General features: G+C 39.5%; 1 protein-coding gene across 2 annotated transcripts in view; it reads right to left on the reverse strand.

Moving 5' to 3' along the window:
- The window catches only part of ZNF236 (zinc finger protein 236), a 680,094-nt gene that overhangs the window by 326,534 nt on the left and 329,772 nt on the right, over positions 1 to 23,788 (reverse strand). For both annotated transcript variants that reach the window (XM_053714849.1, XM_053714848.1), the window contains exons 16-17: positions 23,372 to 23,473; positions 3,559 to 3,713 (exon numbers count right to left, since the gene is read on the reverse strand). In XM_053714849.1, coding sequence (XP_053570824.1) covers positions 3,559 to 3,713; positions 23,372 to 23,473 — 257 coding nt within the window. The remainder of the gene's footprint in view (positions 1 to 3,558; positions 3,714 to 23,371; positions 23,474 to 23,788) is intronic.

Consider the following 23,788-nt stretch of genomic DNA (forward strand, 5'->3'; position numbering starts at 1 on the left):
TTAGAAGGATGTTAATCAGTCTGTTTCATTGTTGTAATAAAAAAGCACTAAGCTGTGTTTTTTACTTAAAGGGACATGAAACACAATTTTTTTATTTTATGATTTAGGTAGAACATACAATTTTAAACAACTTTACAGTTTACTTGTATTATTACATTTGTATTTGGTATCATTTGTTGAAGGAGCAGAAATGCACTACTGGTTTCTAACTGAACACATTGGTGAGCCAATGACAATCGGTATATATATATATATATATATATATATATGCAGCCAACAATCAGCAGCTAGAAGCTAGGTTCTTTGTTGCTCCTGAGCTTACCTAGATAAAGTTTTCAGCAAAGGAAGCAAATTAACAGGGTACGTCCTCTAAAAAATGTCAGTTAACGACCAAGGACGTACCCTGCACGTCCTCAGTCTGGAAAGCAGCTGGAAGCGATCCTGCTCGCTTCCAGCCGCTTTCCGGTTATTGCAGTGATGCCTCGACATCGAGGCATCCTGCAATAACACTTCTGGCCATCCGATGCAGAGAGAGCCACTCTGTGGCCCTCTCTGCACCGGACATCGATGGCCGGTATCGTTGGTGGGTGGGAGCCGACTTGGGAGGCGGGTGGGCGGCCATCGGTGAGCTCTGTAAGGTGGAGGGGGGAGGGATCGGGGGCGGAGCCTTCGGGGGCGCGCACACGAGCATGGGGGGTGGCGGGCGGGCGCGTGCAAGGGGCGGGAGCGGGTGGAAACCGCTACACTACAGAAAAAAAGTTAGAAATAAAGTGTAAGAAAAAAATTAAATAAACATTTTTTTTTAAAAGCATCTAAGGGATCTGGAAGGGGTGGGGGGTTGGTATGGGGGGGGGAAGCTACACTACAGAAAAGGGACATTTTCTTTTATAAAACACATATTTTTCACTAAAATGGGTACTGGCAGACAGCTGCCAGTACCCAAGATGGCGCACATTAAGTCAGAGGGGGAGGGTTAGAGAGCTGTTTGGTGGGGGATCAGTGAGGTTGGGGGCTAAGGGGGATCCTACACAGAAGCATATGTAAATATGCTAAAAAAAATTCACAAAAAAGCCCAAATTTTCCTTTTATTTTAGTACTGGCAGAGTTTCTGCCAGTACTTAAGATGGCGGGGACATTTGTGGGGTAGGGGAGGGAAGAGAGATGTTTGGGAGGGATCAGGGGGTCTGATGTTTCAGGTGGGAGGCTGATCTCTACACTAAAGCTAAAATTAACCCTGCAAGCTCCCTACAAGCTACCTAATTAACCCCTTCACTGCTAGCCATAATACATGTGTGATGTGCAGCGCCATTTAGCAGCATTCTAATTACCAAAAAGCAACGCCAAAGTCATATATGTCTGCTATTTCTGAACAAAGGGGATCCCAGAGAAGCATTTACAACCATTTGTGCCATAATTGCACAAGCTATTTGTAAATGATTTCAGTGAGAAACCTAAAATTGTGAAAAATTTAACGTTTATTTTAATTTGATCGCATTTGGCGGTGAAATGGTGGCATGAAATATACCAAAATGGGCCTAGATCAATACTTGGGGTTGTCTACTACACTACACTAAAGCTAAAAATACCCCAAAAAGCTCCTTACATGCTCCCTAATTAACCCCTTCACTGCTGGGCATAATACACGTGTGGCGCACAGTGGCATTTAGCGGCCTTCTAATTACCAAAAAGTAATGCCAAAGCCATATATGTCTGCTATTTCTGAACAAAGGGGATCCCAGAGAAGAATTTACAACCATTTATGCCATAATTGCACAAGCAGTTTGTAAATAATTTCAGTGAGAAACTGAAAGTTTTTAAATAAATTTGTGAAAAAGTGAACGATTTTTTGTATCTGATCGCATTTGGCAGTGAAATGGTGGCATGAAATATACCAAAATGGGCCTAGATCAATACTTTGGGATGTCTTCTAAAAAAATATATATATATGTCAATGGATATTCAGGGATTCCTGAAAGATATCAGTGTCCCAATGTAACTAGCGCTAATTTTGAAAAAAAAATGGTTTGAAAATAGCAAAGTGCTACTTGTATTTATGGCCCTATAAGTTACAAAAAAAGCAAAGAACATGTAAACATTGGGTATTTCTAAACTCAGGACAAAATTTAGAAACTATTTAGCATGGGTGTTTTTTGGTGGTTGTAGATATGTAACAGATTTTGGGGTTCAAAGTTAGAAAAAGTGTGTTTTTTTCCATTTTTCCTCATATTTTATAATTTTTTTATAGTAAATGATAAGATATGATGAAAATAATGGTATTTTTAGAAAGTCCATTTAATGGCGAGAAAAACGGTATATAATATGTGTGGGTACAGTAAATGAGTAAGAGGAAAATTTCAGCTAAACACAAACACAGCAGAAATGTAAAAATAGCCTTGGTCCCAAACGGACAAAAAAATGGAAAAGTGCTCTGGTCACTAAGGGGTTAAATAATAGAAGTCAATTGTATGCTCTGTCTAAATCATGAATGTCTAATTATGGCTTTACTGTCCCTTTAATAGAAATAATTGCAATATGGATTATTTATTTATTTAAATGGATTTTACCTTTTATTTATTTTTTCCCTACATTTGTGCAGTGTTCTTTACTTCCTGTCACAGCCTTAAAAGGAGGAGGAGGCCTCTGCAGGAAGGTTTATCTTAGCCTGATGTCATAAAACGTCTATGAATAGACTAGATAACAGGGAGTCACACTTGCTCATGCCTCGATCAGTCAGAATGTAACCTAAGTTTCAAAGATATCAGGGCTACCCTGAGAATGTCCATTATGCAAAAAAAACAAGTAAGTTGTTTGCTGTTTTTAAAAAAATCTGTTTCTTTTTTACTTTTTTACTTTGATTAAACATTTTTTTTACAGAAGGAGCACTGTTTAGTATCCCTTTAAAAGCAAAACTGGGACTTTGTTCACAGAAAGCTTGGCAGCAAAAAATAAAATAAAAGCATAAAGTAAGACTTTCTCATTAAATGAAAATTCTATCTGTAACTGAAATGCGCATCAGGCAGGGGGCAACAAGGACTGTGTAAGCTAAAAAGTGGTCTGCGTCACCATCAGCACAATGAGAAACCACAGAGAATGTGGGTGTACATAACCTAAGGCCTTGTGCTCTGCAGGTCAAGTGTTCAATTAAAGATTTCAATAAAACAGTTACGGCTTTCATCAGAAGCATTTTGCTAATACAGGTACATTGCAAATGCACTGACGTACATTTTAATTTCAGTTAAAACATTAAAAATTTAATTTTTGTTGATATAAAATTATAATTTAAGCTTATTAAATAATAAAAAAAAATTATATTTATTAAAATTCAATGCATAGATTATTTGTATTGGTAATAGCAGCTGTTTTCACTGATACAAGACAAATAAATGTCTTATGTATGTAATACAATATAAAACTATATAATTATATACTGTATAAATATAATTTTACATCTTTACAGGCTAAACTGGAATAACTGTATCTGGCCAGCAAAGACTTTATATAATTAATTGTAAGATGTTGAGTCAATTAGATACTTAGCTAACATGAGGTGTTACTCACTACATTGATGGTGTCTGCGGATGAAACTTCCAAAAGAGCAGGTTGTTGGTAACTGGTTGAAAGTGCCTGAGACTCGAGAGTGCTTGAATCTTGCAGTTGTTGAACAGCTGGAAACTGAGGATGCTGACTAAAGCCATCAGTCACTGTAAAGCCAACTAACAATGACAAGAGAAAATGAGGATTTTTTTAAGACATTTCACACTAATTGCTTAAATTTATGTACAATTTGTATAAATATTTTTCTATTTTTAGATTTCTATTATAAGCTATAGTAAAAACATAATTTATGCTTACCTGATAAATTCCTTTCTTCTGTTGTGTGATCAGTCCACGGGTCATCATTACTTCTGGGATATAACTCCTCCCCAACAGGAAATGCAAGAGGATTCACCCAGCAGAGCTGATATAGCTCCTCCCCTCTACGTCAGTCCCAGTCATTCGACCAAGAATCAACGAGAAAGGAGTAACCAAGGGTGAAGTGGTGACTGGAGTATAATTTAAAAGATATTTACCTGCCTGAAAAAACAGGGCGGGCCGTGGACTGATCACACAACAGAAGAAAGGAATTTATCAGGTAAGCATAAATTATGTTTTCTTCTGTTATGTGTGATCAGTCCACGGGTCATCATTACTTCTGGGATACCAATACCAAAGCAAAAGTACACGGATGACGGGAGGGATAGGCAGGCTCATTATACAGAAGGAACCACTGCCTGAAGAACCTTTCTCCCAAAAATAGCCTCCGAAGAAGCAAAAGTGTCAAATTTGTAAAATTTGGAAAAAGTATGAAGCGAAGACCAAGTTGCAGCCTTGCAAATCTGTTCAACAGAGGCCTCATTCTTAAAGGCCCAAGTGGAAGCCACAGCTCTAGTGGAATGAGCTGTAATTCTTTCAGGAGGCTGCTGTCCAGCAGTCTCATAGGCTAAACGTATTATGTTACGAAGCCAAAAAGAGAGAGAGGTAGCAGAAGCTTTTTGACCTCTCCTCTGACCAGAATAAACGACAAACAGGGAAGAAGTTTGACGAAACTCTTTAGTTGCCTGCAAGTAGAACTTGAGGGCACGAACTACATCCAGATTGTGTAGAAGACGTTCCTTCTTTGAAGAAGGATTTGGACACAAGGATGGAACAACAATCTCTTGATTGATATTCCTGTTAGTAACTACCTTAGGTAAGAACCCAGGTTTAGTACGCAGAACTACCTTGTCTGAGTGAAAAATCAGATAAGGAGAATCACAATGTAATGCTGATAACTCAGAGACTCTTCGAGCCGAGGAAATAGCCATTAAAAACAGAACTTTCCAAGATAACAATTTTATATCAATGGAATGAAGGGGTTCAAACGGAACACCCTGTAAAACGTTAAGAACTAAGTTTAAGCTCCATGGTGGAGCAACAGCTTTAAACACAGGCTTGATCCTAGCTAAAGCCTGACAAAAGGCCTGGACGTCTGGATTTTCTGACAGACGCCTGTGTAACAAGATGGACAGAGCTGAAATCTGTCCCTTTAATGAACTAGCCGATAAACCCTTTTCTAAGCCCTCTTGTAGAAAGGACAAGATCCTAGAGATCCTAACCTTACTCCAGGAGTAACGTTTGGATTCACACCAGTATAGGTATTTACGCCATATTTTATGGTAAATCTTTCTGGTAACAGGCTTCCTAGCCTGTATCAGGGTATCAATAACCGACTCAGAAAAACCACGTTTTGATAAAATCAAGCGTTCAATTTCCAAGCAGTCAGTTTCAGAGAAGTTAGATTTTGATGTTTGAACGGACCCTGTATCAGAAGGTCCTGTCTTAGAGGTAGAGACCAAGGTGGACAGGATGACATGTCCACTAGATCTGCATACCAAGTCCTGCGTGGCCATGCAGGTGCTATTAGAATCACTGATGCTCTCTCCTGTTTGATTTTGGCAATCAATCGAGGAAGCAGCGGGAAGGGTGGAAACACATAAGCCATCCCGAAGTTCCAAGGTGCTGTCAAAGCATCTATCAGAACCGCTCCCGGATCCCTGGATCTGGACCCGTAGTGAGGAAGTTTGGCGTTCTGGCGAGACGCCATGAGATCTATCTCTGGTTTGCCCCAACGTCGAAGTATTTGGGCAAAGACCTCCGGATGAAGTTCCCACTCCCCCGGATGAAAAGTCTGGCGACTCAAGAAATCCGCCTCCCAGTTCTCCACTCCCGGGATGTGGATTGCTGACAGGTGGCAAGAGTGAGACTCTGCCCATCGAATTATCTTTGATACTTCCATCATTGCTAGGGAGCTTTTTGTCCCTCCCTGATGGTTGATGTAAGCTACAGTCGTGATATTGTCCGACTGAAACCTGATGAACCCCCAAGTTGTTAATTGGGGCCAAGCCAGAAGGGCATTGAGGACTGCTCTCAATTCCAGAATGTTTATTGGAAGGAGACTCTCCTCCTGATTCCATAATCCCTGAGCCTTCAGAGAATTCCAGACAGCGCCCCAACCTAGTAGGCTGGCGTCTGTTGTTACAATTGTCCAGTCTGGCCTGCTGAATGGCATCCCCCTGGACAGGTGTGGCCGATGAAGCCACCATAGAAGAGAATTTCTGGTCTCTTGATTCAGATTCAGAGTAGGGGACAAATCTGAGTAATCCCCATTCCACTGACTTAGCATGCATAATTGCAGCGGTCTGAGGTGTAGGCGTGCAAAAGGTACTATGTCCATTGCCGCTACCATTAAGCCGATCACCTCCATGCATTGAGCTACTGACGGGTGTTGAATGGAATGAAGGACACGGCATGCATCTTGAAGTTTTGTTAACCTGTCCTCTGTCAGGTAAATCTTCATTTCTACAGAATCTATAAGAGTCCCCAAGAATGGAACTCTTGTGAGAGGAAAAAGAGAACTCTTCTTTTCGTTCACTTTCCATCCATGCGACCTTAGAAATGCCAGAACTAACTCTGTATGAGACTTGGCAGTTTGAAAGCTTGAAGCCTGTATTAGAATGTCGTCTAGATACGGAGCTACCGAAATCCCTCGCGGTCTTAGTACCGCCAGGAGGGCACCTAGAATCTTTGTGAAGATTCTTGGGGCCGTAGCCAATCCGAATGGAAGAGCTACAAACTGGTAGTGCCTGTCTAGGAAGGCAAACCGTAGATACCGGTGATGATCTTTGTGGATCGGTATGTGAAGGTAAGCATCTTTTAAATCCACTGTGGTCATGTACTGACCCTTTTGGATCATGGGCAAGATTGTCCGAATAGTTTCCATCTTGAACGATGGAACTCTTAGGAATTTGTTTAGAATCTTTAAATCTAAGATTGGTCTGAAGGTTCCCTCTTTTTTGGGAACCACAAACAGGTTTGAGTAGAACCCTTGTCCTTGTTCCGACCGCGGAACCGGATGGATCACTCCCATTAATAACAGATCTTGTACACAGCGTAGAAACGCTTCTTTCTTTATCTGGTTTGTTGACAATCTTGACAGATGAAATCTCCCTCTTGGGGGAGATAATTTGAAGTCTAGAAGGTATCCCTGAGATATGATCTCTAGCGCCCAGGGATCCTGAACATCTTTTGCCCAGGCCTGGGCGAAGAGAGAAAGTCTGCCCCCCACTAGATCCGGTCCCGGATCGGGGGCTCTCGGTTCATGCTGTCTTTGGGGCAGCAGCAGGTTTCCTGGCCTGTTTGCCCTTGTTCCAGGACTGGTTGGGCTTCCAGCCTTGCCTGTAACGAGCAACAGCTCCTTCCTGTTTTGGTGCAGTGGAGGTTGATGCTGCTCCTGTTTTGAAATTCCGAAAGGGACGAAAATTAGACTGTCTAGCCTTAGCTTTGGCTTTGTCTTGAGGTAGGGCGTGGCCCTTACCTCCTGTAATGTCAGCGATAATTTCTTTCAAACCGGGCCCAAATAAGGACTGCCCCTTGAAAGGTATATTAAGTAATTTGGACTTAGAAGTAACATCAGCTGACCAGGATTTTAGCCACAGAGCCCTACGTGCCTGTATGGCGAATCCTGAGTTCTTAGCCGTAAGTTTGGTTAAATGTACTACGGCCTCCGAAATGAATGAATTAGCTAGTTTAAGGACTCTAAGCCTGTCCATAATGTCGTCTAGCGTATATGAACTAAGGTTCTCTTCCAGAGACTCAATCCAAAATGCTGCCGCAGCCGTAATCGGCGCGATACATGCAAGGGGTTGCAAAATAAAACCTTGTTGAACAAACATTTTCTTAAGGTAACCCTCCAATTTTTTATCCATTGGATCTGAAAAGGCACAGCTATCCTCCACCGGGATAGTGGTACGCTTAGCTAGAGTAGAAACTGCTCCCTCCACCTTAGGGACCGTTTGCCATAAGTCCCGAGTGGTGGCGTCTATTGGAAACATCTTTCTAAATATTGGAGGGGGTGAGAACGGCACACCGGGTCTATCCCACTCCTTAGTAACAATTTCAGTTAATCTCTTAGGTATAGGAAAAACGTCAGTACTCGCCGGTACCGCAAAGTATTTATCCAACCTACATAGTTTCTCTGGTATTGCAACGGTGTTACAATCATTGAGAGCTGCTAAGACCTCCCCTAGTAATACACGGAGGTTCTCCAATTTAAATTTAAAATTTGAAATATCTGAATCCAATCTGTTTGGATCAGAACCGTCACCCACAGAATGAAGCTCTCCGTCCTCATGCTCTGCAAGCTGTGACGCAGTATCAGACATGGCCCTAGTATTGTCAGCGCACTCTGTTCTCACCCCAGAGTGATCACGCTTGCCTCTTAGCTCAGGTAATTTAGACAAAACTTCAGTCATAACAGTAGCCATATCTTGTAATGTTATCTGTAATGGCCGCCCAGATGTACTAGGCGCCATAATATCACGCACCTCCCGGGCGGGAGATGCAGGTACTGCCGCGTGAGGCGAGTTAGTCGGCATAACTCTCCCCTCGCAGATTGGTGAAATTTGTTCACATTGTACAGATTGACTTTTATTTAAAGTAGCATCAATACAGTTAGTACATAAATTTCTATTGGGCTCCACCTTGGCATTGGAACAAATGACACAGATATCCTCTGAGTCAGACATGTTTAACACACTAGCAATAACTTGCAACCTGGTTATAATCTTTTTTAGCAAAAACGTACTGTGCCTCAAAAAGGTACTTAAACGATTAATGATTAAATGACAGTTGAGATAATAAACTGAAAACAGTTATAGCATCAACTTTAAAACAACACAACTTTTAGCAAAGGTTTTGTTCCCATTAGTAAGATAACATAACTAAATTTGACATAAAAATTATTGAGTAACGTCTTTATCCACAGTCAATATAAAAAATTCTCACAGCTCTGCTGAGAGAATGTACCTCCCTTCAAGAAGTTTGAAGACCCCTGAGATCTGTCAGAGATGAACCGGATCATGCAGGAAAAATAATAGCTGACTGGAAATTGTTGATGCGTAGCAAAGAGCGCCAAAAACGGCCCCTCCCTCTCACACACAGCAGTGAAGAGAAACGAAACTGTCACAATTCAAAATAAACTACTGCCAAGTGGAAAATAAAGCCCAAACATTTATTTACTCAGTACCTCAGCAGTGTAAACGATTCTACATTCCAGCAAAAACGTTTAACATGATATAATACTTATTAAAAAGATTAGTGACCTTTAACAAAGTAGTTCCGGTGAAGTACCATTCCCAGAATACTGAAGTGTATACATACATGTCATTATAACGGTATAGCAGGATTTTCTCATCAATTCCATTCAGAAAATAAAAACTGCTACATACCTCAATGCAGATTCATCTGCCCCTGTCCCCTGATCTGAAGCTTTTACCTCCCTCAGATGGCCGAGAACAGCAATATGATCTTAACTACTCCGGTTAAAATCATAGTAAAAACTCTGGTAGATTCTTCCTCAAAGTCTGCCAGAGAAGTAATAACACGCTCCGGTGCTATTATAAAATAACAAACTTTTGATTGAAGTCATAAAAACTAAGTATAATCACCATAGTCCTCTCACACATCCTATCTAGTCGTTGGGTGCAAGAGAATGACTGGGACTGACGTAGAGGGGAGGAGCTATATCAGCTCTGCTGGGTGAATCCTCTTGCATTTCCTGTTGGGGAGGAGTTATATCCCAGAAGTAATGATGACCCGTGGACTGATCACACATAACAGAAGAAAACGAGTTTTTACTGAAGGGTTCTTGCCAAAGTAATTTGAATGAGTAACAAAGTTAGTTTTATAAAATAAGTCAATTGAAAAGTCTCCTAAAATTGCATGCTGTGTTTGATCCATAACTTTCATGTCCCTTTAAAGGGACACTGAACCCATAAATGTTTCTTTTGTGATTCAGATAGAGCAATTTTAAGCAACTTTCTAATTTACACCTATTATCAATTTTTCTTTGTTCTCTTGCTGTCTTTATTTGAAAAAGAAGGCATCTAAGCTATTTTTTTGGTTCAGACCCATGGAAACCACTTGTTTATTGATGGGTGAATTTATCCACCAATCAGAAAGAACAACCCAGTTTGTTCACCAAAAATGGTCCGGCATCTAAACTTACATTCTTGCATTTCAAATAAAGATACCAAGAGAATGAAGACAATTTGATAATAGGAGTCAATTACAAAGTTGCTTAAAATTGCATGCTTTATCTGAACCACAAAAGAAAAAAATTGGGTTTAGTGTCCCTTTAAGAAGGAGTATGGGCAAAAGATCTGTAGTGAAAAGCTAAGATTTGTAAATAAGTAATGTATCAAATGGATATGAAACCCAATTTTAATGATTCATGCATGCAATTTAAAAAAAACTTTTTTAAATATAATTTTATTAGGATATTAATAAAATATATCAACATAATCAACATAATATTATATATATATATTATAAAATATATCAACATAATTATAATAATGATCAATTTAATCATATCATATCAAGATCATATTTACTTAACAAAACTTTTCCCTTATATCATGCGATTTATACGCAGTTTTCTTTTCTATTTTTCATTCTTACATATATATATACCCTCCATGTGTATCTGCACTCACAATGTCCTTCAGTCGCCAACCAGGGTGCCAGATCAATAATATTCACAGTAAATTTCAACATAGGACTGCACTCACTGGGTTTTTAAAAAAAAAAACAGAATTTATGCTTACCTGATAAATTACTTTCTCTTGCGGTGTATCCAGTCCACGGTTTCATCCATTACTTGTGGGATATTCTCCTTCCCTACAGGAAGTGGCAAAGAGAGCACACAGCAGAGCTGTCCATATAGCTCCCCCTCTAGCTCCACCCCCCAGTCATTCGACCAAAGGTTAGGAAGAAAAAGGAGAAACCATAGGGTGCAGTGGTGACTGTAGTTTAAACAAAAAAATTATTACCTGACTTAAATTCCAGGGCGGGCCGTGGACTGGATACACCGCAAGAGAAAGTAATTTATCAGGTAAGCATAAATTCTGCAAGGTGTATCCAGTCCACGGCTTCATCCATTACTTGTGGGATACCAATACCAAAGCTTTAGGACACGGATGAAGGGAGAGAACAAGGCAGGTACCCCTTAAAACGGAAGGCACCACTGCTCGTAAAACCCTTCTCCCAAAAATAGCCTCCAAGGAAGCAAAAGTATCAAATATGTAAAATTTGGAAAAAGTATGCAGCGAAGAAGAAGTCGCTGCCTTACAAATCTGTTTAACAGAAGCTTTGTTTTTAAAAGCTCATGTGGAAGCCACTGCTCTGGAAGAATGAGCAGTAATTGTATCAGGAAGCTGCTGGCCAGCAGTCTCGTAGGCCAAACGGATGATGCTTTTCAGCCAAAAGGAAAGAGAGGTAACAGTCGCTTTCTGACCTCTCCTCTTACCAGAATAGACAACACAAGAGGAAGATGTTTGTCTGAAATCCTTAGTTGCTTGTAAGTAGAACTTTAAGATTATTTAACTGATGTTCCTTTGTCAAATACAGAGAAGGAACAACAATATCCTGGTTAATCTTCTTATTAAAAATAACCTTATGAAGAAAACCAGGTATGTAACGTAAAAACTACCTTATCTGCATGGAACACCAGTGGAAGGTGAATCACACTGTAAGGCAAATAACTCTGAGACTCTTCGAGTAGAAGAGATAACCAAAAAATGTTTTTCCAAGATAACAACTTAATATCTATGGAACGTAAAAGTTCAAACGGAACCTCTTGAAGAACTGAAAGAACTAGATTTAGATTCCATGGCGGAGCCGCAGTCTTATGGACAGGCTAGATTCTCCTAAAGCCTGATTAGACACCTGTACGTCTGGGACCTCTGCCAGACACTTGTGTAAAAAAATAGACAGAGCAGATGTCTGTCTTCTTAAGGGACAAGCTGACAATACTTTCTCCAATCCTTCTTGGAGGAAAGACAACGTCCCGGGAATCCTAATCTTACTCCATGAGTGACCCATGGATTCACACCAACAAGATATTTTCGCCATATCTTATGATAGATTTTCCTGGGGACAGGCTTACTAGCCTGAATCAGAGTATCTATAACTGACTCAGAGAAACCACACCTTTGATAGCATTAAGCGTTCAATCTCCAAGCAGACAGACGTAAATAAATTAGATTTGGATGCTTGAACGGACCCTGTATTAGAAGATCCTGCCTCATCAGCAGCATCCATGGTGGAACAGAGGACATGTCCACAAGGTCTGCATACCAAGTCCTGCGTGGCCACGCAGGTCATAGAGAGGAAGTTTAGAGATCTGATGGGACGTCATCAGATCCCAGACCGGAATGCCCCAAGCTGAGTCAGCTGGACAAACTGAGCATGCATAGTTGCAATGGTCTACAGATGGTCGAGAAATAGAATGAAGAACTCGGCAAGTAGCTAAGAGCTTAACCTTCTGACCTCCGTCAGAAATATCTTCATTTCTACCGAGTCTATCAGAGTTCCTAGGAAAGGAACTCCTGTTAGTGGGGAGAGAGAACTCTTTATGGGTGTTCACCTTCCACCCGAGAGACCTCAGAAAAGCCAATACAATCACCATGTGAGACTTGGCTCTTTGGAAAGACAGCTGAATTAAGATGTCGTCTAGGAAAGGTGCCACTGCTATGCCCCGCGGTCTTAGAACCGCTAAGAGGAACCCTAGCACCTTTGTGAAAATTCTGGAAACAGTGGCCGACCCGAAAGGAAGAGCCACACACTGGTAATGCTTGTCTAGAAGAGCAAACCTGAAAACCTGATGATGATCTTTGAGGATAGGAATGTGAAGTTACACATCCTTTAGATCCACGGTAGTCATATATTGACCTTCTTGGATCATAAGTAAGATTATCCGAATATTCTCCATCTTGAAAGATGGGACTCTGAGGAACCTTTTTAGAAATTTTAGATCTAAGATTGGTCTGAAAATTCCTTCTTTTTTGGGAACCACAAACAGGCTTGAGTAAAAACCCAGTCCTTGTTCTGCAATTGGAACCGGGTGTATCACTCCCGTTATATGTAGATCTTCTACACGGCGTAAGAACGCTTCTACCTTTGTCTGATCTGTGGACAGACGAGAAATATGAAACCTTCCCCTTGGAGGGGAGTCCTTGAAATCTAGAAGATATCCCTGGGAAACAATGTCTAATGCCCAGAGATCTTGGACGTCTCTTGCCCAGGCCTGAGCGAAGAGAGAGAGTCTGCCCCCTACTAGATCCGTTCCCGGATCGGGGGCTACCCCTTCATACTGTCTTGTTGTTAGCTGCAGGCTTTTTGGCCTGTTTACCCTTGTTCCAGCCCTGGTAAGGCTTCCAGGTTGCCTTGGGCTGTGAATCATTACCCTCTGGCTTCGCAGCTGGAGAGGCTGAAGGGGAACCGCTCCTGAAAATACGAAAGGAGCGAAAATTAGCTTTGTTCTTAGCCTTAAAAGGCTTGTCCTGAGGGAGAGCGTGGCCCTTTCCCCCGGTGATTTCTGAAATAATCTCTTTCAATTCTGGCCCAAAGAGGGTCTTTCCCTTGAAAGGAATATTTAGTAGTTTGGATTTTGATGACACATCGGCTGACCAGGACTTGAGCCAAAGCGCTCTGCGCGCCATAATGGCGAAACCTGAATTCTTCGCCGCTAACTTAGCTAATTGCAAAGCGGCATCTGTGATAAAAGAATTAGCCAGCTTTAGAGCCTTAATTCTATCCATAATTTCATCATATGAGGTCTCTGTCTGGAGCGAGTGCTCCAGCGCCTCAAACCAGAAAGCAGCTGCAGTAGTTACAGAAATAATGCAGGCAATAGGTTGGAGCAGAAAAACTTGTTGAACAAATATTTTCTTAAGTAAACCCTCTAACTTTTTATCCATAGGGTCTTTAAAAGCACAACTGTCTTCAAGTGGTATGGTTGTGCGTTTAGCAAGTGAAGAAACAGCCCCCTCTACCTTAGGGACCGTCTGCCACGAGTCCCGCATGGGGTCAGTTATGGGGAACATTTTCTTAAAAATAGGGGGGGGAACAAAAGGAACACCTGGTCTATCCCACTCCCTACTAACGATATCTGCAACCCTCTTAGGGACAGGAAACGCATCAGTGTATACAGGGATCTCCAGGTACTTGTCCATTTTACACAATTTCTCTGGGACCACCAAAGGCTCGCAATCATCCAGAGTAGCTAATACCTCCCTGAGCAATACGCGGAGGTGTTCTAATTTAAATTTAAAAACCAATGTATCTGAATCTGACTGATGAGAAACCTTTCCTGAATCAGAAATTTCTCCCTCAGACATCAATTCCCTCACCCCCACTTCAGAACGTCGTGAGGGTACATCAGATAAAGTTACCAAAGCTTCAGAATGCTCATAATCTGTTCTTAAAACAGAGCTATCACGCTTTGCAGGCAACACAGGCAATTTAGATAAGAAAACTGAAAGGGAATTATCCATGACTGCCGCTATTTGTTGTAATGTAAAAGGAGCAGACGCACTAGAGGTACTAGGCAGCGCCTGAGCGGGCGTAACTGGTTGTGACACATGGGGAGAGGTGGACGGACTTTTCTCGTTACCTTCAGTCTGAAAATAATCTAGGGCCATATCTTTAAGATCAATAATATGATCCTTAAAGTGTATAGACATATTAGTGCAAGTGGGACACATTCTGAGAGGGGGTTCCACCATGGCTTCTAAACATATTGAACAAGGATTTTCCTTGGTGACAGACATGTTAAACAGACTAGTATTATACACCAACAGGCTTGGAATCACTTTAATCAAATAAAAAACACAATTTGAAAAAAACGTTACTGTGCCTTTAAGAGATAAAAAGGACACACAATTTTACAAAACAGTGAAAAATGCAGCAATTCTTTTGACATTTTTACAGTATGTACCTACAGCCTTGGAAAGGTTGCACCACAAGTATCAAAACGATTAACCCCTTAATGCCCAAACCGGAGCAGCCTAAAGCCCACACCCGGTTAAAATCACTACAGCACCTTGCCACAGCACTGCTGTGGCCCTTCCTGCCCTTAGGGACCAGATTTTGGGGAAAAAGGCTTTCTTGAGGTCCTCAAACAGCAGCAGGACCCTCCATGAGAAGCAGCATGAATTTCTCTGCAATTCCAAGTGCGCATCTGAGGCGCAAAATTAGGCCCCTCCCACTCCACTCCGGAGCTGTAAGGCCTAAGAATTCACTCCTAAGTGAATAAAAGTTAGCCATGTGGGAAATAACCCCTGAAAAGAACCCAAAGGGACTTTCAAGTGTCTTACAAATGATTTAACTAAATAAAAAATCGATGCCCTGTATTAGTGTCAACCAGCATAATTAGCCCTGATATGTAAGCATTCAATTCCCTACTAAGTCTGTGAACATAGCTTACCCACCCCTCATGGGGATATTGTCAGTCACTTCTAGCATTATCTCAGTCTTGACTAGAATAAATAACTGAACATACCTTATTGCAGTGTACCCTGCAAACTGTTCCCCCCAACTGAAGTTTTCTGGTACTCCTCAGTCCTGTGTGGGAACAACAGTGGATTTTAGTTACAACATGCTAAAATCATTTTCCTCTCAGCAGAAATCTTCATCACTTTTCTGCTAGAGAGTAAATAGTACAAACCAGTACCATTTAAAATAACAAACTTTTGATTGAAGATAATAAAACTACAATTCTAACACCACATTCACTTTACCCTCCCGTAGAGAGACCCTAGTGCTTAGAGCCGGCAAAGAGAATGACTGGGGGGTGGAGTTAGAGGGGGAGCTATATGGACAGCTCTGCTGTGTGCTCTCTTTGCCACTTCATGTAGGGAAGGAGAATATCCCACAAGTAATGGATAAAGCCGTGGACTGGATACACCTTGCAAGAGAAATATACTTATTTATTAAGGTAACGTTTCGGAGTTCACAGACCCCTTCCTCAGACCAGAACAAACATGCAACTGAACACAGAGACTTATAAATACATTAAGCCCCACCCACCACCAAATCAAATGTGAATTGCGCCAAAACTGGGGTTGTCATGGTGATAACCCCTGCACCCCTCAGTGTGACCATACTACTAATCCAAGAGGTCATACAAGAATCGAGACTATACTGATGGTTAAATAAATACATAAGTCAATATATATATCTATCAATAAATATAGACATATACGTGTCCCTGTTCATATCTCAGCGTAATCATCAAATCAGAGGCATATAAGTAATGTACAAGAGAATAACCCGTGCCACAATTGATAACAGACCAACAGTCATATGTAACAATATATTACATTTCGTCATAAGGGTTATAAAAGTGTATCAAATCCTACAAGAAACACACTGTTTAATTGTGTCCCAACGCACTATAATATGTATCCATTCTTAAGTATATGATAAACGGACACTTCAAAGCATAATATAGGTGGTGTTTACAAAAGCTACTAAAGCCGGATCGTAATGAGAAAAATATATATGCTCAATAATCTCATACCGGTATTACCCATCCTACTTTATAGTCAAATGTATAGCGTGTTCATGGTGCTGTTGATTTTACTGGCCATATCAGGCTCCAAATACTGGGCAGAGTGGATCGTATCAAAGTAACAAATATTGCCGTTGCATATACCTAGGTAGGCTAAGATTGAAACAGCTAATAAGTAAATACACCTCTAGACCCCCCCCCGGTGGGTCATAAATCATATTGTAGTGTATGTAAAGCCGGATAGTGCATATAGTGCATAAAAGATGTTTACACATAAACAAAGCAGGGTGTGTGCAAAAAAGCAATGTGCCATGCAACGTTAAAAGCAATGTTATAACCACTGTCCTACAGACATCGCTGGAGAGGAAGAGGGATGCTATACATTATCCCTAGATGCTAAAAATAATTATGCCATTGAATAAACACGTATGGTGATTTATGACCCACCGAGGGGGTCTAGAGGTGTATTTACTTATTAGCTGTTTCAATCATAGCCTACCTAGGTTCAATATATGCCCATATAACATCATTATATTTAGTGTGATCTCTCAATTAATCCCTGTTCTTAGTTAGCGCTAGTATAACAGGCCGTCAGGATCGCTCACTAAATGTATTGAATCTCACAAGTGTTTCCATGACTATGCGTGAACACACGCACACGTCATCAGTATATGCTAATTAGCCATGCGCTAGGCTAAGGAGCACTATGGGCGCCGGAGCTGGGTTTTTTTTGGCACCTGGTATATTCCAACGGCAATATTTGTTATTTTGATACGATCCACTCTGCCCAGTATTTGGAGCCTGATATGGCCAGTAAAATTAACAGCACCATGAACACGCTAAGGTAGGATGGGTAATACCGGTATGAAATTATTGAGCATATATATTTTTCTCATTACGATCTGGCTTTAGTAGCTTTTGTAAACACCACCTATATTATGCTTTGAAGTGTCCGTTTATCATATACTTAAGAATGGATACATATTATAGTGCGTTGGGACACAATTAAACAGTGTGTTTCTAGGATTTGATACACTTTTATAACCCTTATGACCCTTATGGTCTGTTATCAATTGTGGCATGGGTTATTCTCTTGTACATTACTTATATGCCTCTGATTTGATGATTACGCTGAGATATGAACAGGGACACGTATATGTCTATATTTATTGATTGATATATTTATTGACTTATGTATTTATTTAACCATCTGTATAGTTTTGATTCTTGTATGACCTCTTGGATTAGTAGTATGGTCACACTGAGGGGTGCAGGGGTTATCACCATGACAACCCCAGTTTTGGCGCAATTTACATTTGATTTGGTGGTGAGTGGGGCTTAATGTATTTATAAGTCACTGTGTTCAGTTGCATGTTTGTTCTGGTCTGAGGAAGGGGTCTGTGAACTCCGAAACGTTACCTTATTAAATAAGTATCTTTTTTTGAAAAACCCAGTGAGTGCAGTCCTATGTTGAAATTTACTATATATATATATATATATATATATATATATATATATATATATATATATATATATATATATATATATATATATATATACATACACACACGTTATATATATTTATATCCCCCAGGAGTATGGTTTTGAGGCAGTAGATCTTGTTATCGTAGGCGTATATACCATTACTTCAGAAGTGTTATGTAGTCAAATAGTACAGCTTGTGGGGGATACAAAGATATAACGCTACAGAGAAAAAAAGCTGGAAGTTTCTATCAGGAAGTTTCTACCAACAAGTTTGGAGTGTCCTACAACATCTATCTGACTTTGGAAGTGACCTAGGATAAAAATCCCCGGAATCACAGACCTAAGGACCAATACAGGGAGAACACAGAGGAGTGTCCCCACTGGCTTTCGAGTAAAAATATTACCTTATATGATTGGGGTAATCTCTGGTAAGAAGAAAACCATTTACCATTTACAATTATTATTTATACAGGTGAGAGGGGTGAATATCGCAATAAAGAGATGGTATCTGTGCGCTGACATATGTATTGATTTTCTCTTTTCTATCATATTCTTTAACAGTGCTAAGGGTTCACTGCATCAATCACATGCAGCACTATTAGAAACACACCAATACCATCTCTTTATTGCGATATTCACCCCTCTCACCCGTATAAATACCTAGGGCGGATATAAAGTAATATTATACCAATAAGCTTTTTTGCATATTGGCCAACAAGTATTGAAGTTTTTAGCGCTGGTAATCCACCTTTAATTACATATATACATATATAGTATATGTATATGACGGTGGTATTTACTTTATACCCTGAGAAAGAACTATACTCATTAATACATTCTAGAAGAATTGGTAGATTTTGTTTTGTGTTCCTCAGAAAGATGAAGATACTGTCTACGTAAGTAAGATTTTAGTCTCTATGTCTTTACACATTACTACTTGTATCCTGTAGTATAATAGCAAGAGGCTCAATAGCTAAGTTAAACAATAATGGTTACAGAGGGCATCCCTGTCTTGTGCCTCTTCCAAATTCACTAACAAAATGAGATTTGGTGATTATAAATAGACCTGACATTCTATTACTGGACCTGCTTTCCTGATATTTGTCACGGAGGATCTTCCGTTCATAAAACCTACTTGGGTGGGTTGGATCAATCTCCCCCCAAGACGTTCTTTAATCTTTAAGCTATAATTGACACTAAGTTTTTATAGTCTACATTTAGTAAAGATATAGGCCTGTAAGAATCAATTTGTTCAGGATCTTTATTTTTCTTTAAAATTAAAGTAAAGTAGTGACAGCTCCTAGACATTAAATCCTTATCTATATAATAGCAGTTTGTAACATATCCCAGCCTGATATCACTGTCCCTTTAAGACTGCCTTCCCTGCTTCTGACAATCATGCTGGTTTGGGCAGTATTTGCATTTAACTTACTTGCCTATTTAATCATACATGCACCTGATTCCGTCAGCCTCTTTTTAAGTCTTCTCAGGCCTAATGTGCATTGCATTAACTTTGGAGTTGTGTTCCTGAACAACAGAGGTCTGTGACTGTTCCTGCATGGATTTTACCAACTTATTCAAGCTACAGCCTTTCCTTTTACCTATGCTTAAAATCATCTAATCGCAAGTATCCAAATAATTCCATTTTGTTTCCTGGACACTGCTACTTAACAAACTCTGAACTTTATTATAAATTACAAGTATGCATTTGGTTATCACCACTCTCTAATTACTTCAACAGCATCTTACTCAGAAATGTATAACTATTCTCTGCTACAAGTTGTCATAGCTGAAATATCCTCCTCCATATATGTTAATATATTCAGAACTCTGCATCTATTTGTTCAGTTAAAAGCTTTCATGTGATTCTCCATTATATGCACAAACCGTAATTAATGCCTTAAACTTGCAACTTGTCTATCACCTGTGCTGCTCTGCTTATTACTGACATACAGCTCTATATAATATTATGTACTGTGAACCTGCAACAAACCTTAGTTTGCATCTATGAGTCAATCTTCTATCAGTTTACTCTGAAAACTGAACATTCCGCATTGCTATATTTTTCTCTCATTGAATCCTGCAGCTACTCCTATTAACTAACTATAAGTCACAGTGAAGCCAGAATAAATTGTATACATATGTTGCACACTCCATGAATTCTACAATAACTTCTAGCAACTATGAATCACAGAATATCATCTTTCCACGTCCAGGATACTCTTCCCCGGGTCAGGGGGTCGGTGTCTCCAAATGCCTACCACTGCCCCGAGGGTCTGTGTCCTGAGCGCATGTACACCAGAACATGACACAGTTATACAGTTTACACAATATAAGGGCTCTCTCTTTACTAAGGATCTTATAGAATTCTGTCGGTAGTTGGTCCAGTCCAGGTTTCTTATTATATGAGGATTCTTTTATTTTAGCTAATACTTCTTCCGCTGAGATTGGAGCATTGAGTTGTTCCAATTTATCCTTTTCCAATGTAGGAAAAGACATACTATTCAAGAACTTAATCTTATTGTCTTTATTAATTCCTGAGGTACTATAATTTTTTTATATGATTTAAAGAAAGACTCTGCTATATCTTTATAAACAACTTTCTAATTTACTTCTATTATCATTTTCTTAGTTCTTTTGGTATCTTTTGTTGAAAAGCAGGGACATATGCCTAGGAGCCTGCCCATTTCTGAAACACTATATGACGACAGCTTTGCAAGAAAGTTAAACATTTGAAAGAGGACTAGATTGCAACACAATTTCCTGGTATCACTTCAAAATGCAAGTAAACAGGAAACTTTTTTTAAATGGTATGCTTCGTCTGAATCACAAAATAAAAATTTAAGGTTTCATATCTCTTTAAAAAACAGGTACTGCATTATATACACTCTGAAGTAATAAAAAACAGGTCATAGCAGCATACATTTAATTTCTTGTCCTTTATTCTACTTGAAAGACCATTGAGAATGTCAAGAAAATAACTAGAAGCAAGCCACCACAGGGCAAAGAAGAAATACAAAGCTCAGGAAATGCAGAAAACCCCCCCACATTCCTGACACACTCTCCGTCTGTCCACTCAAAAAGGATGCTATCCCTAGAGAGGCCTCACTAGCCTCAGTCCAACAGACAACTTAAAGGAACATGAAACTCAAAACATTTCTTTCATGATTCAGATAGAGAATACAATTTTAAAAAAAGTTTCCAATGTACTTCTATTATAATGTCTGGAGCACTAGAATTCTTAGAACTCCCTTTCCAGAGCTATATTATTAGGCTTATACAATATACACTCACTGGCTACTTTATTAGGTACATCTTGCTAGTACCAGGTTGGACGCCCTTTTGCCTTCAGAACTGCCTTAATTCTTTATGGCATAGATTCAACAAGGTATCTGAAACATTCCTCAGACATTTTGGTCCATATTGACATGATAGCATCACACAGTTGCTGCAGATTTGTCGGCTGCAAATCCATGATGCAAATCTCCTGTTTAACCACATCCCAAAGGTGCTCTATTGGATTCAGATCTGGGGACTGTAGAGGCCATTGGAGTACAGTAAACTCATTTTCAAGTTCAAGAAACAAGTTTGAGATGATTTGAGCCTTGTGACATGGTGCATTATCCTGCTGGAAGTAGCCATCAGAAGATGGGTACACTGTAGTCATAAAGGGATAGACATGGTCAGCAACAATACTCAGGTAGGCCGTGGCGTTTAAACAATGCTCAATTAGAACTAAGGGGTCCAAAGTGTTCCAAGGAAATATCCCCCCTGCCATTACACCACCATCACCAGCCTGAACAGTTGATACAAGGCAGGATGGATCCATGCTTTCATGTTGTTTACGCCAAATTCTGACTCTACCATCTGAATGTCGCATCTGAAATTGAGACTCATCAGACCAAGCAACGTTTTTCCAATCTACTATTGTCCAAGTTTGGTGAGTCTGTGCGAATTTTAGCCTCAGTTTCCTGTTCTTAGCTGACAGGAGTGGCACCCAGTGTGGTCTTCTGCTGCTGTAGCCCATCTGCTTCAAGGTTCGACGTGTCGTGCGTTCAGAGATGGTATTTTGCATACCTTGGTTGTAACGAGTGGTTATTTGAGCTACTGTTGCCTTTCTATCATCTTGAACCAGTCTGACCATTCTCCTCTGACCTCAACAAGGCATTTTTGTCCACACAACTGGGGCTCACTGGATATTTTCTCTTATTCGGACCATTCTCTGTAAACCCTAGAGATGGTTGTGCATGAAAATCCTAGTAGATCAGCAGGTTTTTAAATACTCAGACCAGCCCGTCTGGCACCAACAACCATGCCACGTTCAAAGTCAATTAAATCCCCTTTCTTCCCAATTCTGATGCTCGGTTTAAACTTCAGCAAGTCATCTTCACCACTTCTAGATGCCTAAATGCATTTAGTTGCTGCCATGTGATTGGCTGATTAGCAATTTGTGTAACCAAGCAATTGAACAGGTGTACCTAATAAAGTGGCTGGTGAGTGTATATCTATCTACCTATCTACCTACATATATATATATATATATATATATATATACACACGCACACACATATATACAGTATATATATATATATATATATATATATATATATATATATATATATATATATATATATATATATATATGCAATTTTAAGCAGTGTAGTTTATTTTTTAGTTTAATTTCTCCATCTCTACATTTAAGATATTCAATTAGGTCTCTCCTTGACAAAATTAATCATCTCTATTATCTTTCTTTCTAGATATAATGCGCTAGCAATTGCTTTTAAAAAACTCTTTTCAACACTGCCTCCATATTTAATACTTTGCTGTTAACTCTATAAACGTGATACTTATCTTACATCAAAAGCCCTGCTGAACTATGTACTGTAAGTCAAATATATTCATTGGGCTTTAGCTATGGAATTTACAGTAAAATTAAACATTATCAAACAGTTAAACATCATTAAGCAAATTGCAACTTCTCTGCAAATAACCACTTGGTCTTTCACCCTTTGTCTCAGGTTTCCAACATTCCCTTTCAATGTTTTACTATCAAATTTTCTGAACTCCACTTGCAAGGAATCCTAACAAGTCAACTTTAAAGGATTACCCTTCATGGACTGTTCAAAAGCTTATCCATTTTCTCACCTATGCTCATAATGGAACATCAATTAAATCTGAATTTTTATGGATCCTTGATTATTGGTACTAATAAACTCTGCTCTATACAATGTGCAAGTATAACAATTTTAAAACACTTTGAAGTATCTGATGTGCTACAGAAATAAATAATCATACAGATTTAAATGATATATTTAACACCTGACTAAATAATGGTTTGCTATTTTCTATAGTAGTACCAGATTAGTTAATTTTGACTAAGTATCTACAACTAAAAAAAATAATATATAGAACTTTAAACAATTGATTTTTTTTTTTTAATAACATACTTACCCTGTGTTAGACCCTGTTGATCATATGATTGCTGAGGCAATCCTTGGGGATCATAGTGGCTGATATTCTCCTGCAGAACATGCTGGGAAGTCACAAACCTGTCTGGAAAATGATATGAGATACTTTATGTACCTAATATACTACTGATTTAAATGTCTCATTGGAATTCAGAGTACTAAATACTGAAAGGTTGCACAGAATATACAAAAACATATACAAAAACCTGATAAATTAATTTCTTCCATAGTGGTTAGAGTCCACGAGCTGTTACATATGGGATATGCATTAATACCACACACACACACCTCAGATTTACGAATAGCCAAGTGGTGAGATGTTTATAATTAGTAAAAGCCAATAATGAGGAGCAGGATAAAAAGATGTGCTTTAAACAAAAAATGTAACCCCAAATGGGTG

The sequence above is a fragment of the Bombina bombina genome, chromosome 5, assembly GCF_027579735.1.
Source record: "Bombina bombina isolate aBomBom1 chromosome 5, aBomBom1.pri, whole genome shotgun sequence".
NCBI classification, from domain to species: domain Eukaryota; kingdom Metazoa; phylum Chordata; class Amphibia; order Anura; family Bombinatoridae; genus Bombina; species Bombina bombina.